The following is a 12801-nucleotide window of genomic DNA, read 5'->3' on the forward strand; positions in this document are numbered from 1 at the left end:
CTGAGATATAATGGAGTAAAACTATTGCAAATTGGAAGTACTCCAGTAAAGTAAAAATAACTCAAAATTGTACTCAAGTACAGTACATGAGTAAATGTACTTAGTTACTTTACACCACTGCTATACAAATAAACATACCGTGGCCATTGTACAAATATATTGCCTTGCCTAGTAGCTGTACAGAGGAGAGTATAGCAAAGATGTACAGTAGTCACAGACTTTGATTGATCGATCAATATCTGTCTAAAGTAGCTAGTTGACCGTGTCTTCATTAAAATATATTTTTATTTCAGGCCAGGCAACTTGAAATGTGAGTCAGGATCCAAAGTGTATCCCTTCCACTAAAGCAGATCCGAGTCAATTATATTATGATTTCATCTTACAATATCTGGCTCAATCAGATTATAATATGACTTAAATTCAGAAATGTAAATAAATGAAACCGTTGACATATCTACATACTAATTACAAATATCATTACACAGCCATTATCATGACTCTAACGTAATGATATTTAAATGAGGGTCCTGAGAATCAAGACAGCTAACAGCGTCTATAATAGTCAACAACGTGTTTGCATTTGGTGCCAGGAATCATTTGCTCGGCGGAGGTGTCACATTTTTCAAATGGTGGGCGTCTCATTTATGATGAGAGAGACCAAGCAAGACTGCCAGGAGATACAACGAGACCAGTTACACATGTCACTGAGAGAGACAGAGACACAGACTTAAGGCCAGTCCACACCAATGATTCGGAGATGCAACAAGCTGCAACTTGCGACCACTGTCTTTTGATTAATTGATTTTAAGCTAAAAGGATAACACAGCTAAAAGCATAACACAGCCAAAAAGATAACAGTCCTGAGGACTTGTTTCCACTGTGGTCCTATGAATTCAATTCATCAACATAGCATAGAATATTAAGACAATAATACATGTCTTTAAGAAATACAAACAGCTATATGTACAAAGGGGGAAAAGGAAAGACGCACTGCAACGTTTTTGATAGAGAGATACAGAGTTACGATGACATGGGTTACACATGTTTGAGAGAGAGACAGAGAGAAAGAGAGAGAGAGAGAGAGAGAGAGAGAGAGAGAGAGAATACAGAATACAGAATACAGAATCATTCAGGTCCTGAATGTTCATCTAAAAACACTTGAGCGGCCTCAGGGCTCTATGCTAGTGTATTTTCTGTTTTCGCTCTACTTTAAATATCTTTGCAGAAAATAGCAGATCTGCAAGCTTACAAAAGGGTTTTGCCTCAGAATAGGGATCCTGGAGTTTAAGGGGTTAACTCTGAAAGCGTACACTCAGGATTTCGCTGTGTGAGAGTGGAAGCAGTACAACGTGTTATAGGACAGACAGACTGACAGCGAACCCCACAGAGACAGACATATAGACAGACAGGCAGGCAGGCAGGCAGGCAGGTAGGCAGGCAGACAGACAGACAGAGACCCCGACAGAGACAGACAGACAGACAGACAGACAGACAGACAGAGAACCCGACAGAGACAGACAGACAATGGGAGAAAGGAGGCATTTGGGGTTGAAGGGGTAGGGGGGTGGTGGTGGGGCTGGGGGTTGGAATTGAACCTGCCACCACATCTCATCCTGCTGTCACCACGGGCTCTAACGAGAAGGATCAGAGTCTCGCCGAAGGATAGCTCACACACACATATGCACACGCGTTCACATGCAAGCACGCAAGACCTGCTTGTGTTCAGACTCTTCTTAACCCAAATGAACCCCAGCGTCCCCATTCTGGGGGCGAACATTCAGGCAAAAATAGCAGATCCACAAGCTCACGCTGCGCCACGTTGTTGCGATGTTTTGCAAGCTTGCATTATCGGCAAATTTTCGTATATAGACCCTGGGGGACTCCGGACAACTTAGTGGTTAAACACCTGTTTTTGACTCAAACATTTTCTATAATTATCAGGCCAATTTCTACATTTCCATTCATTAAAAAAAATCTTGTTGAAAACAGTCTTGTTACACCTGCCAGCCGTGAAAGGCAGTAATATTTTTTTGAAAGATTTCAGTCAGTATTTCAACAGCACCACACTACCGAGACTAGAGTCACAAATTATATTTGAATTAATGCTGACACAAATGGTGACGCTTCCATACTTGTTTGTTTGGACTTGCGTGCAGTATTTGACACCATTAATCATGACATTCTTATAAATAGATTACAGCAGTGGGATGGTACATCTGGGACTGCTTTGCAGTGGTTTGCATTGGAGCAGGGGTTCCAGATTCAAACGCTAGTGGAATTGGTGTGAAAATTCAGTGTGAAAAAAAATCTCTTTACAGCAGCCTTTCAATTGTGTTGTGAGTATATTTTGCAATTTAGCTGCTCCACAGTTGAAAACAGAAGTTGCTTAATACACAGGTTCAATGCAACAGTATGCCATAGTGAAAATTAAATACAGGTGTATTCTTTGAGCTGAAAAGAGCCATTAATTGAACAGCATGGCAGAGACGTTAGTCCTGTTTGGAAATGCTAAAGTCTTCGGTCTGTGAACGGCATATTTGTGGAACCGTGAGACAAAGATGCATACAAACTGTGTAAGCTAAAGAAGGCCTACCATTCCACAACAAGAAAGAGGCCACATCTCCAAAACATGAAACGAAAGCGATTTTGACCAGATGAAAATTAAGCTCTATATCTATAACCATTGTCTTGTAACAGCTGTAGTGTGGACTCTGCCATCACTTGAGTGATGAAGTTGAGTGATGAGTTGCGTTTTAAAATGTTTTTAAAACAATATCTTTATAAGTTATCGTTATAGTTATAGTGCTTGGTGTTAACGGCCCTTTCGTGCTGATGAATACATTTTACATTTAAGATATGTTGCACCTGTTTCCTTTGAATTTCAGAGGATAAGCCTTTAAAGCCTGCAGAGGTCAAACCAGGAAAGGTCAAGTCCAGAGAGGTCAAACTAGCACAATTCAAGCGATTCAAGAGTTTTCTAAACGCCAGGTTCTGCTGCTGCAGCTCACGTGGATACATTATGGAGTCATGGAGCTCCTTGACACCTGCACATTGAGTACAACCATTTCAACAGGTTCTTCTGTGCTCTTGTTTTTTGCAGGTATAACTGGTAACTGCAAAGAAAAACATGACTCATGTCGACATACTGTATCTGTGTGTGTCTTCGCTGATCTGAATGTCTATGTCTTGGAGCAGCAGGAGTCTTAAGTACATGTATAGTAGCTGGGTGAAGTGTAAGAATTTCTATAATTATAGTTGGTAACATGCAAGTTTTACCATTAAATGCACAGTAATCGCAGTAGGCTGGGGATTTGCTTCATGAAGCACAGAAACATGCACGCTCACGCACGCACGCACGCACGCACACACGCATATTGTTGAACTTAGTTCCAAAATGACAAATCTGTCATTTGCAGTTTCTCTCATGACAGCTGGAATAAAATCAAGCCAAACAATGGTAGTTTTTGCAGGAGAGAAATTCTTTGTCAACGTCAAAATAACGCTTTTCATATATTTGAATCCTATGATATTGCACATCATTTCGAAAGATGGAACTTCAGCTACTGATTGCTTGTTTTGTTTTCTGTTTCAAATAAATTGATGACTGATTTTTTAAAAGCATCTGGGGATTTAATTAATCATCTACGGGAGCCAAAATGGATTCCACTGAAACAGAGTTCTCCGTGTTCTGTGCCACCCAGGGCATACAAACATGATGGGAGCGGTTTGGAAAGCAAACCTTGCATTCACATCAGTCTGCAAGGCTCTGCAGCTCACATGCAGCTATACCAACCGAGGCCCTCTGCGGTTCTGGTTCACCATAATTGCAGCTTACTCGTAAAATGTTCCGCACACAAATTTGCCCCGCTCCCTGATTCATCTTGTACCGTACGGATGCCAAGTGTACAGCAAACAACGACGGTGACATGGAAACCTAATAAATAAGAAACGCACTACTCTCTCTACGTGCTTTCCCGTCACTGGACCTCGGAGGGAACACGGCCAACAAAGTGTAAAAAAAATGTGTAATGTGTTAATAACAGTATGTGACATGGGGGGGGGGGGGGGGTTGAGGTGAAGAGGTTACATCTTTTTAGAAGCTTGCATCTTACTGCTACAATATATTATGTTTAGTCGCCATTTTGAACCGAGGCAACGAAGCACAACATCAGATGTGACGTCTGCACAGGAAAACTCTGCCACAGATTTTGAGCTTACGTTTGAAAAAAAAGGACATTCGCTACGGCCAGTGACAGCATATCAACACTCACTCAACTCAACACACAGCTGTTCGGACGTTTAAAGCAAATCGGGTCCAGGGACCATCAGGGGTCCAAATAGACACTTACGGGTATATAACTCTGAGAGTGCACAAATGGAACCTAATGGTGCCATTACGGGTCCATTTGGTTCCATTTGTGCACTCTCAGCGTTAAATCAATGCTGAGGATTTTACAGTGTAGACTGGGTCCCAGAGATGGTGTCAAAAGGCCGAATGTATATCAAACTGGGGGTCTTTGAAATTAAAACGGGCTGAGAACCACTGGTCTAAAGAAACCCCAGAGCCCCTTCCTCCTTACCGGCCAACAGTGCTCAGCCCCTAGCTGTCCTCTCCACCTCGGGTCTGTTTCATGTTATCTTCAGGTCCTCTCATTCAAACTCCAGTGAGGAAGGGAGCTCCACTCTTACCTGGCAAAGTAGTGTCTTTCTCACTCTCTCTCTCTCTCTCTTCTGTTCTGACTCTCTCTCCTACTCTGTCTCTCTCTCTCTCTCTCTCTCTCTCTCTCTCTCTCTCTCTCTCTCTCTCTCTAGCTATTCTGGACATGTTGCAGGGGCATGTCCGAGCCAAATATGGGACGCCGGGGGAGGTGGTGGTAGTGTTGATGGGGGGGTGTCCATATGGAAGAGGCACTGGGCATAGTGCTTTACAGTATAATGTGCCCCCCACAGAGGCACACACACACACACGCACGCACACACACACGTGCACACACACAGTTGACTCAAGTTCGCGCAGTTGCTGTGGTGCGCCGTTGTGTGTTTGGCAAAGTGTACGCTGCAATTATTTCTAATGCCACAACGGCCATCCACGGTATCCATGGCAACTGCAACACAACATCCAGGTTGCAAAAACAAACCGGCCATACTGTATGAACGATTCTTACTGAATGAATAATAATAATAATCTGTTTGATTAAAACCCAAAGGCTCTTCAAAACGGATACACGATAGATTGTTGTGATGGACATTTACTGTATGTTATCACCCATCTGTCATTGGCCTGGGTCAACGTCAACAGACTTGAGGTTCTTGACGCTCTGGAGTTGCACAATATTTGCCTCTTAGATGTAGTGGAGTAGCAGTACAAAGTATCCATAAAAAGTACTCAAGTAAAGTAAAGTAAACTTTTCATGTTTTTTTCGTCACACACAAGTAGAAGAAGCTGGAAACTGTACTTGTAGATCTGCTACTTTTGATGCTTCTGAGTTTGAATCCTGAAAAACAACTGTTTTGGTTTTTACACGACAGAGACGATATACAGTAGGTCATGTGACCAGTCTCCTGCTCACCATTACGTGGGCTAAATACAAATTATAGTGCAATTACTTTTAATATGTATGAACAGCCTCCGCACACACACATACAGTACACACACATTTACATTCTTTATTTAGAGCCAATAAAATGTCAATTCAACACACACACAAAGGCTGAAGTCCTGGCCTCTTGACCTCCTTAACCTGGAGGTCGACAGCTGTTGGATCGCACTGCTATTAGTGGAGCAAAGAGGAGCCCACACACACACACACACACACACACACACACACACACACACACACACACACACACACACACACACACACACACACACACACACACACACACACACACACACACACACACACACACACACACACACACACACACACACACACACACACAGTATTTTACAGAATTTACAGTTTATAGAAACAAATGCACACACACGCACAATCTATTACGTATAGGCCACCCACCCATACACTACAGTACATACAAACAACCATGCACACACACACACACACATACTGTAGACACCTGCGCGTTGACTCTCTCTCACACACACATGCTCATCCTACACAGACGGATGCACGGTGCATACTTACATACACACCACGGTGACACAAATATCTACTGTCAAAGTCAGCTAACGGCACCTCTCGCCACATTCTCTGTAATGGCGTGCACATACAGTCACATCAACAGGAAAACATGCAGAAGTCTAAGCCTGTTAATGGCACAGACCACTTTAAGACTCCTATCTTTCATTGGGACCTTTTTCGGGAGGATTCCCATGGTTGCCAGACTGGTGTCACTGAAAGCTAGCCCGGCCTTTGTGAATCCAAACGTCAACACTTGAGGATGGAACTTTCATTTGGTGCTCAGATAGATAAACAAGGTTGAATTCTTCAAACGGTGCCTGCTGAGTGATTAGAAAGGACAATGCTGCAGTGTAAATACTGTACAGTACTGAATGTCCGGGGCCGGTAGTCCATTATAGAGATTCCTTCTTAGCTTCAACATCAATTTCTATGCCTGTGAATTACTTTTCTCAGCCAACGCAAGAAAGTGAAACTCGAGAGTGCTCTTAATTTCTTAATTTCAACGTTGATGGCACATCCCTGAACCTCTATCATTGTATTGCAATCTCAGTGACTAAAAGTCGTCCGAGCCCCAAACCGCTTTGGGCCCGGATGTTGTTTCAATGTGCCCTGCGGTATCCAAAAAAATCGGTATCAATAAAACCCTGCATAAACAGACATAATGTTCCTGCGTGAGTTCATCTGAACATGCGAATCCTCGCGTTCCAAGTACAGTACCACAGTGCTGGAAACCTGCAATTAGAGGAAATCAGAGAGCTACTCAACTGGCAAATAGACTTTCTGCTGAGCGATGAAAATGGCGCATGGCGCGGCCCATTCAATTAGGATCAAACTTGCAATCCTGGCGTTTCACAATGACCTTTTGCAACACAGCAATTACTGCAACAGTTCTCCGGAGGGGGTGGGGGGGCTGCAGTTCATAAAAACTGAAACAGCCTCTGCAAAGTCGTAAAAAGGTCCCATACATAAAAGTCCTTGCAGGGCCAGAATGTTTGCCAAGTCCTGACTCAACTGAATAGGGGAGATTCTCTCTGTTTATGCAGTATAGTGCCTGTGCTCACTAAGCCTCTAAAGATTATCGGCGCTGACTGTGAAATCCCATTTTACCTTGCAGGTCGTCAGGGCCGGTTATCCTGGCACTGTAAAACTACTCTGACACGCTCATTCATTATACTGGCCCTGGAGTCACTGCTGCATCTCTTATGCGCACTGTGCTTCCTGCACATGCACAATGAAGCTTTGTGACCTCAATGTGCTAGGGCTGCAACCTATCAATTATCTTCTCAGCGATTATTCTATGTATTACTTTTCCAATTAATCGGATAGCTGAGAAGCACGTTTTTTATAATCGTTTTTATTTTTATACATCAATGAATCGATGCAATTTGTCTTTTTTTAATACATTTCTTATAAGCGACAAAATCTGTTAATCTCATTAATCACCCTATTTTATACTTCGTCGTACAACGGCGTCATGCAAAAAATAGCATTGCGTTGCAGCGTGACGCGTTGTGAGTTTATAGATCTTTATTTTTATTCAAATGTTTTCATAATCGATTACATTTATTAACTGTTGCAGCCATAGTGACGGTATACAAGGATAAGGAATACATTGAGTGAGCAGGTGGATATGTTCAGTCTAGCAAAATAGACACTTGGTCTTAAATTAAAAAAAAATCCCACGATTTTGTAACCCTTATTTTTCACCCGGTGCCAATTTTCTAAGTGATCCTGGGCACTACACTCCCCTCACCAGCCTAGGGAGGCCAGGGCCGAGCTCATGCCTCCTTCAATGCATGAGAGCCAACTGACCTGCTGTCATGGAGGAGGCGTTATAGTGACCAGGATTACTACATGTTTTTGTGAGGGTATTAACTACCCTGAGAGACACGGGGAGAACATGCAAACTCCACACAGAGTGGGCCCTTTCGCCAACCCCATCTAGGGCATGGGCACTGATGACGCGGAGGAGAAGACACGCCCCCAGCGCCCACAGCGTCGTCCCCCCAATCGAACCCAGGACCTTCTAGCTGTGAGGCGACTGCGCTACCGACTGCGCCACCGTGCCCTCATAGACACTTGGTCTTAAGACCAAATAGACACTTGGTCTTAAGTCACAGCCACAGACCACCCTAGGACCAACATTTACCCAATAACACACACTCTGCAAAACGAAACATGCATGCCTCTCAAATGCCTTGCTCTGACACTAAAGGTTAAACAGTGATTTTATAGCTTCTGGAAATGTTTTCACCTGCACGAAAAGCATTTCTGCCTTCCACAGTGCCATTTTTTCATTGCAAAATTATAATCATGCACCTTATGTATATTGGACTTTGTTTTTGTGTTCCTTTCTTCCTCTCTTCCCTATTCTAACTGTTCCTGTAACTGCGATGCAGAGAGCTCAGACGAAAAAAAGCACCTGCAAATGATTCTGAAAGTGACAGCTTTGCAGAGGCGAAGGACGTGCTGCACCATGAGATGCCCCACATTCCAAATCCTCCACCCGCTATAGCACTCACACAGGAAGCGGTCGAGTTGAGCTGGGACTAGGGCCGGGGCCTGGGGTCAGGTGGAGCGGCGTGGGGGTCGCGCTGACCGGGTGAGAGGGAGGGTGTCGGGGGACTACAGCATGGATGCTACTGTTTCAGGTTACAGCCCCCCTCCCCCCCCCCCACACACACACACACACACACACACACACAGGGGAGGGGGACAGCCAGTAGCGGAGGCGACTGACGCCCACCTATTTCTGCAGCCGCTATTTAAAGGACTGATTGACAAGCTGAGGGCTGTGTGTGTGTGTGTGTGTGTGTGTGTGTGTGTGTGTGTGTGTGTGTGTGTGTGTGTGTGTGTGTGTGTGTGTGTGTGTGTGTGTGTGTGTGTGTGTGTGTGTGTGTGTGTGTGTGTGTGTGTGTGTGTGTTGGTGGGGGGATTGGAGAGGGAACTAGGTTGCTGTCTGGCTAGCAGCTGAGAGGAATTGGGAGTGGGGGGGGGGCAAAGACAACTAGTGCAAAACTTAAAACACGGTAATGCGCTGCATACTTTAAACCCTGGCATCATGTGCTTCTGCCTTGCACCGTTAAATGTTAATAATAATGTGAAAAATGTAATTATGGGTCCATAATCAAATGGACCCTCATAGCTCAAAGCTAAATAAACACTGAAGATTTTCCGGAGTACTTGGCCTCCAGTTTCCTCAATGCCCAGTAACATTTACACGCAGCATTATTAGTATTGTCAGCATTGCTTTGTTTGCATTCATCTTCTGATCTGCACTGTGACTCTTAGTAACACAAAACTCCATCTGTCGCAACACTGGAGCACGTTGATACAAGCAAGGTTCGATTTGAAAAGAAGAAGAAAGAAAAATAGGGGGTTGGCATTTTCTTTATCACTTAAAGGACGACTTCACCGCTTTTCAACCTATCTTCATATAATAGGTCCTCACTAATACTCATGATAAAATGCTACCATTTTTTTCTACTCGGCCTGTGTCTCATAGGAGGACTGTGGACAGTCCAGAAACCCGTCTACCAGTGACATCATCATTAGGCATGATTTTTTTTTCCAACAAGATTTCACATTTTTTATTTCGTTTTTTATTAACAAGAGAACAATGGCTTCTCTTATTGCATTGCAACTTTCCAGGAATAGAAAGCCTGCAGTTTCTATTAGCTTGGATTCCCTATTGATGATGTCACTGGTAGACGGGTTTCTGAACTTTCCACAGCCCTCCTCTGAGACACAGACCGAGTAGAAAAAAATGGTACGATTTTATCATGAGTATTAGTGAGGACCAATTATATGAAGATAGGTTGAAAAGCGGTGAAGTCGTCCTTTAAGCCCTAAAACCGTCACCGTATGACAAATATAAAAAATAGCGGATCTGCAAGCTTGAACAAAAATACATAAATAAACAAATTTAAATCAAATAAAATGTTGAATTATTATATTATGTTTTTAACTCAGTCTGACCAGAAGCAGGGATAAAACATCCCCACCCCACTGGCCATACAAATTATTATTAATGACCAGAAGGGGATATGAAAAGCGGCGGCATGGAGCCCTCCCCCCCTACCTTCCCACCATCACTAATGGAACCCTGGTTTCACCATTGTTTGCTATACCTCTGTAAATGACTTTTTTTCAGCTAACACAAGAAAGTGAAATTCAACAATGCTCTTAATTTCTTCAACATCGATGGCATGCCATTTTCAATTAGCTGAACCTCCATCATTGTACCCCCCACCCCAGCCCCCACCTCCACACCAGCAAATCGAACTGTGGATGCAGTGTTGTTTCAGATTACGTTGTTTAGGTGTGTCTGTTTTTGTTTTTTTGGTCCTTTACTCAAGATGGCCCTACTGTACCCTGAGAGCTTCAGGTTGGCCCACGGTTCGATGTATTGGGTTCTTCCCGTCACAAAGTCTCATCATCTGTGCAAGGGTGCAAGGAATCTGTGACAATATGGGTCAGAAAACGACCACAGCACTGGCCTACACGTGACAGCGTGAGAGTGTGAAGGGGAAGGTCTCTATTAGCAGCTGAGAATGAGTGGAGACAACCTATCCATCACGCCAAGTTTGTGTGTGTGTGTGTCTTACCCTCTACCCCGGGCTGGTTGAAGTTCTCATAGGAGTCCCAGCGGATGAGGGGGTCTTGGGTATTGTAGTCCACTGACACGCACGGCCCGTTCTCCAGGTGCCCCAGGCCTGAGGAACACAATGCAAGCTGAGTGGTGTGTATTGTGTATGAATTCACATGACTCACATGGAAATTAACATTTTTTTCCTTTTTTTTGGGGGGGGGGACAATTTTTTTAATATGTTTTTTTTTTTTTTTTGACCGTATATACTTAATTGACCGTGGTCCCCCAGGATCTATACTAGGCCCCATCTTTTTTTCCCCTCTACACCAAATGTCTTTGACCAAAATAGTTGATCTACGGTACAAGCTCACGGGAGAGTCTCTTTTCCCGGTGTGGCCCAGGCGGACAGGGTTTTGAGGTTAGGTTTAAGCATAATTTCTGTAAGGTTAGGGTTAGGGTTAAGGTTAGGGTTAGGCATAGTGTATGTGAGGTTATGTATATGGTTAGGGTTGGGGTTAGGGTTAGGCATAGTGGTTGTGAGGTTAGGGTTAGGGTTAGGTTTAGGCATAGTTTTAGTGAAGTTAAATGTTAGGGTTTAGACGCAATCAAGGCGAAACACCAAAGAAAGAGGGAGTCCCACAAGCTCACAGCGGGTCGCAACGCAACCTGTTGTGAGCTTGTAGATCGTCTATTTCGCCAAACGTTCGCCTTTATGACATGCCCAGGGATGCCGGGATCATGCGGTTAATATAACTATTAATAAAAGATGTTAGTCTTCTGAATACCAGTTTTCCCTTTGATCTGACTAACGCACATGCATGGTCAGTGGGCTGCAGGCACCAAAAGGGCCTAATGTGGCCCCGTAATTCAGTCATTTATTACCTTTACCTTTGATCTTCTCCGGTCCAAAGGAGAAGACAAACTCTACTTTGCCATACTCTGGAAATCTGTCATCTGTACAAAAATAACACAAAGATACAATGATCAGTAAAGTAGTAGCTCTCTCTATCTACCTATCTATCTATACATCCATCCATTTATAACTGTATAGTGGAGAGGTGAACATTCTGGAAACTGATGACGCTTGAGAAAAACGTCAATGCAGATGGTACACAATAGGCTCTATGCACAGCAGCCATATTATCGCTTCCTTCACAGGTGTACCAGTGATACTAATGAAGGCTCTGTTCCATTTAGTGTAGTTCTCAGATTTTTGAATTTCAGTTTTCCAGGACCCCCAAAACTCTGAGAGTGTACATATGGAACCAAATGGACGCGTAAGGGTCCATTTGGTTCCATTTGTACACTCTCAGAATTACACACCCGTAAAGGGCCATTTAGGAGTGTTTCCAGTGAGCCAACATGCACAATATCAGCACCCTGACTCCGTCTGACCAGAATGGAACAGAGCCTTCATTAGTATCATTGGTAACACCTGTGAATGTCTTACAATATGGCTGCTGTGCATAGAGCCTATTGGCTGGTAATCTTCCACCGGTAGGGGGCACCATTCAGCCACATGTAGGGCATGTAAGATTGTTTGTTGCACACACTTGCAAATAGCATGTATAAAATATGAGCAAGAATTGTGTTCCATCCAGGTTAGTCACAACTAAGGCTTCATGCACACACTCACATCACAGGAAACCCCATGTGTCAGAGGAGGAAATATGTCATTCGCAGCAGCTGTGTGTAAGTGAGCGACTGTACCTTTGAAAGTCTCATCCAGCTCGCTCTTTCCGAACACCACTCCCAGGTCATGGATGGCACACGTGTGGAACTGCACACGGAAAACCACATCTCTGTTGGGGCTCCTGAACCTCTTGTGGTAACACTTCAACTGGGGGCCAGAGAGACAGACACACAGAGAGAGAGAGAGAGAGAGAACAACGTGAATGAACAAAGAAGAAAGTCAAGTGCTCAATCAAGTGATTGGGCGTGATTGGCTGATCAACTGATTGAGAAGTCATTCAGACGAGCAATTTATAAAACAATTTCTTGATCAATCGATAGTTTGTTCAGTCAATCACTCAATCAATCAATGATGATAGGCACAGAGAAAAGGGA

General features: G+C 43.7%; 1 protein-coding gene across 2 annotated transcripts in view; it reads right to left on the reverse strand.

Moving 5' to 3' along the window:
• Positions 1-12801, reverse strand: part of LOC311040927 (tensin-1-like) — a 135358-nt gene that overhangs the window by 35933 nt on the left and 86624 nt on the right. For both annotated transcript variants that reach the window (XM_084051352.1, XM_084051351.1), the window contains exons 15-17: positions 12445-12574; positions 11617-11688; positions 10751-10858 (exon numbers count right to left, since the gene is read on the reverse strand). In XM_084051352.1, the coding sequence (XP_083907478.1) occupies positions 10751-10858; positions 11617-11688; positions 12445-12574 (310 nt within the window). The remainder of the gene's footprint in view (positions 1-10750; positions 10859-11616; positions 11689-12444; positions 12575-12801) is intronic.

Source organism: Gymnoscopelus microlampas (genome assembly GCF_963454915.1).
Source record: "Gymnoscopelus microlampas genome assembly, chromosome: 24".
In the NCBI taxonomy this organism is placed as follows: Eukaryota; Metazoa; Chordata; class Actinopteri; order Myctophiformes; family Myctophidae; genus Gymnoscopelus; species Gymnoscopelus microlampas.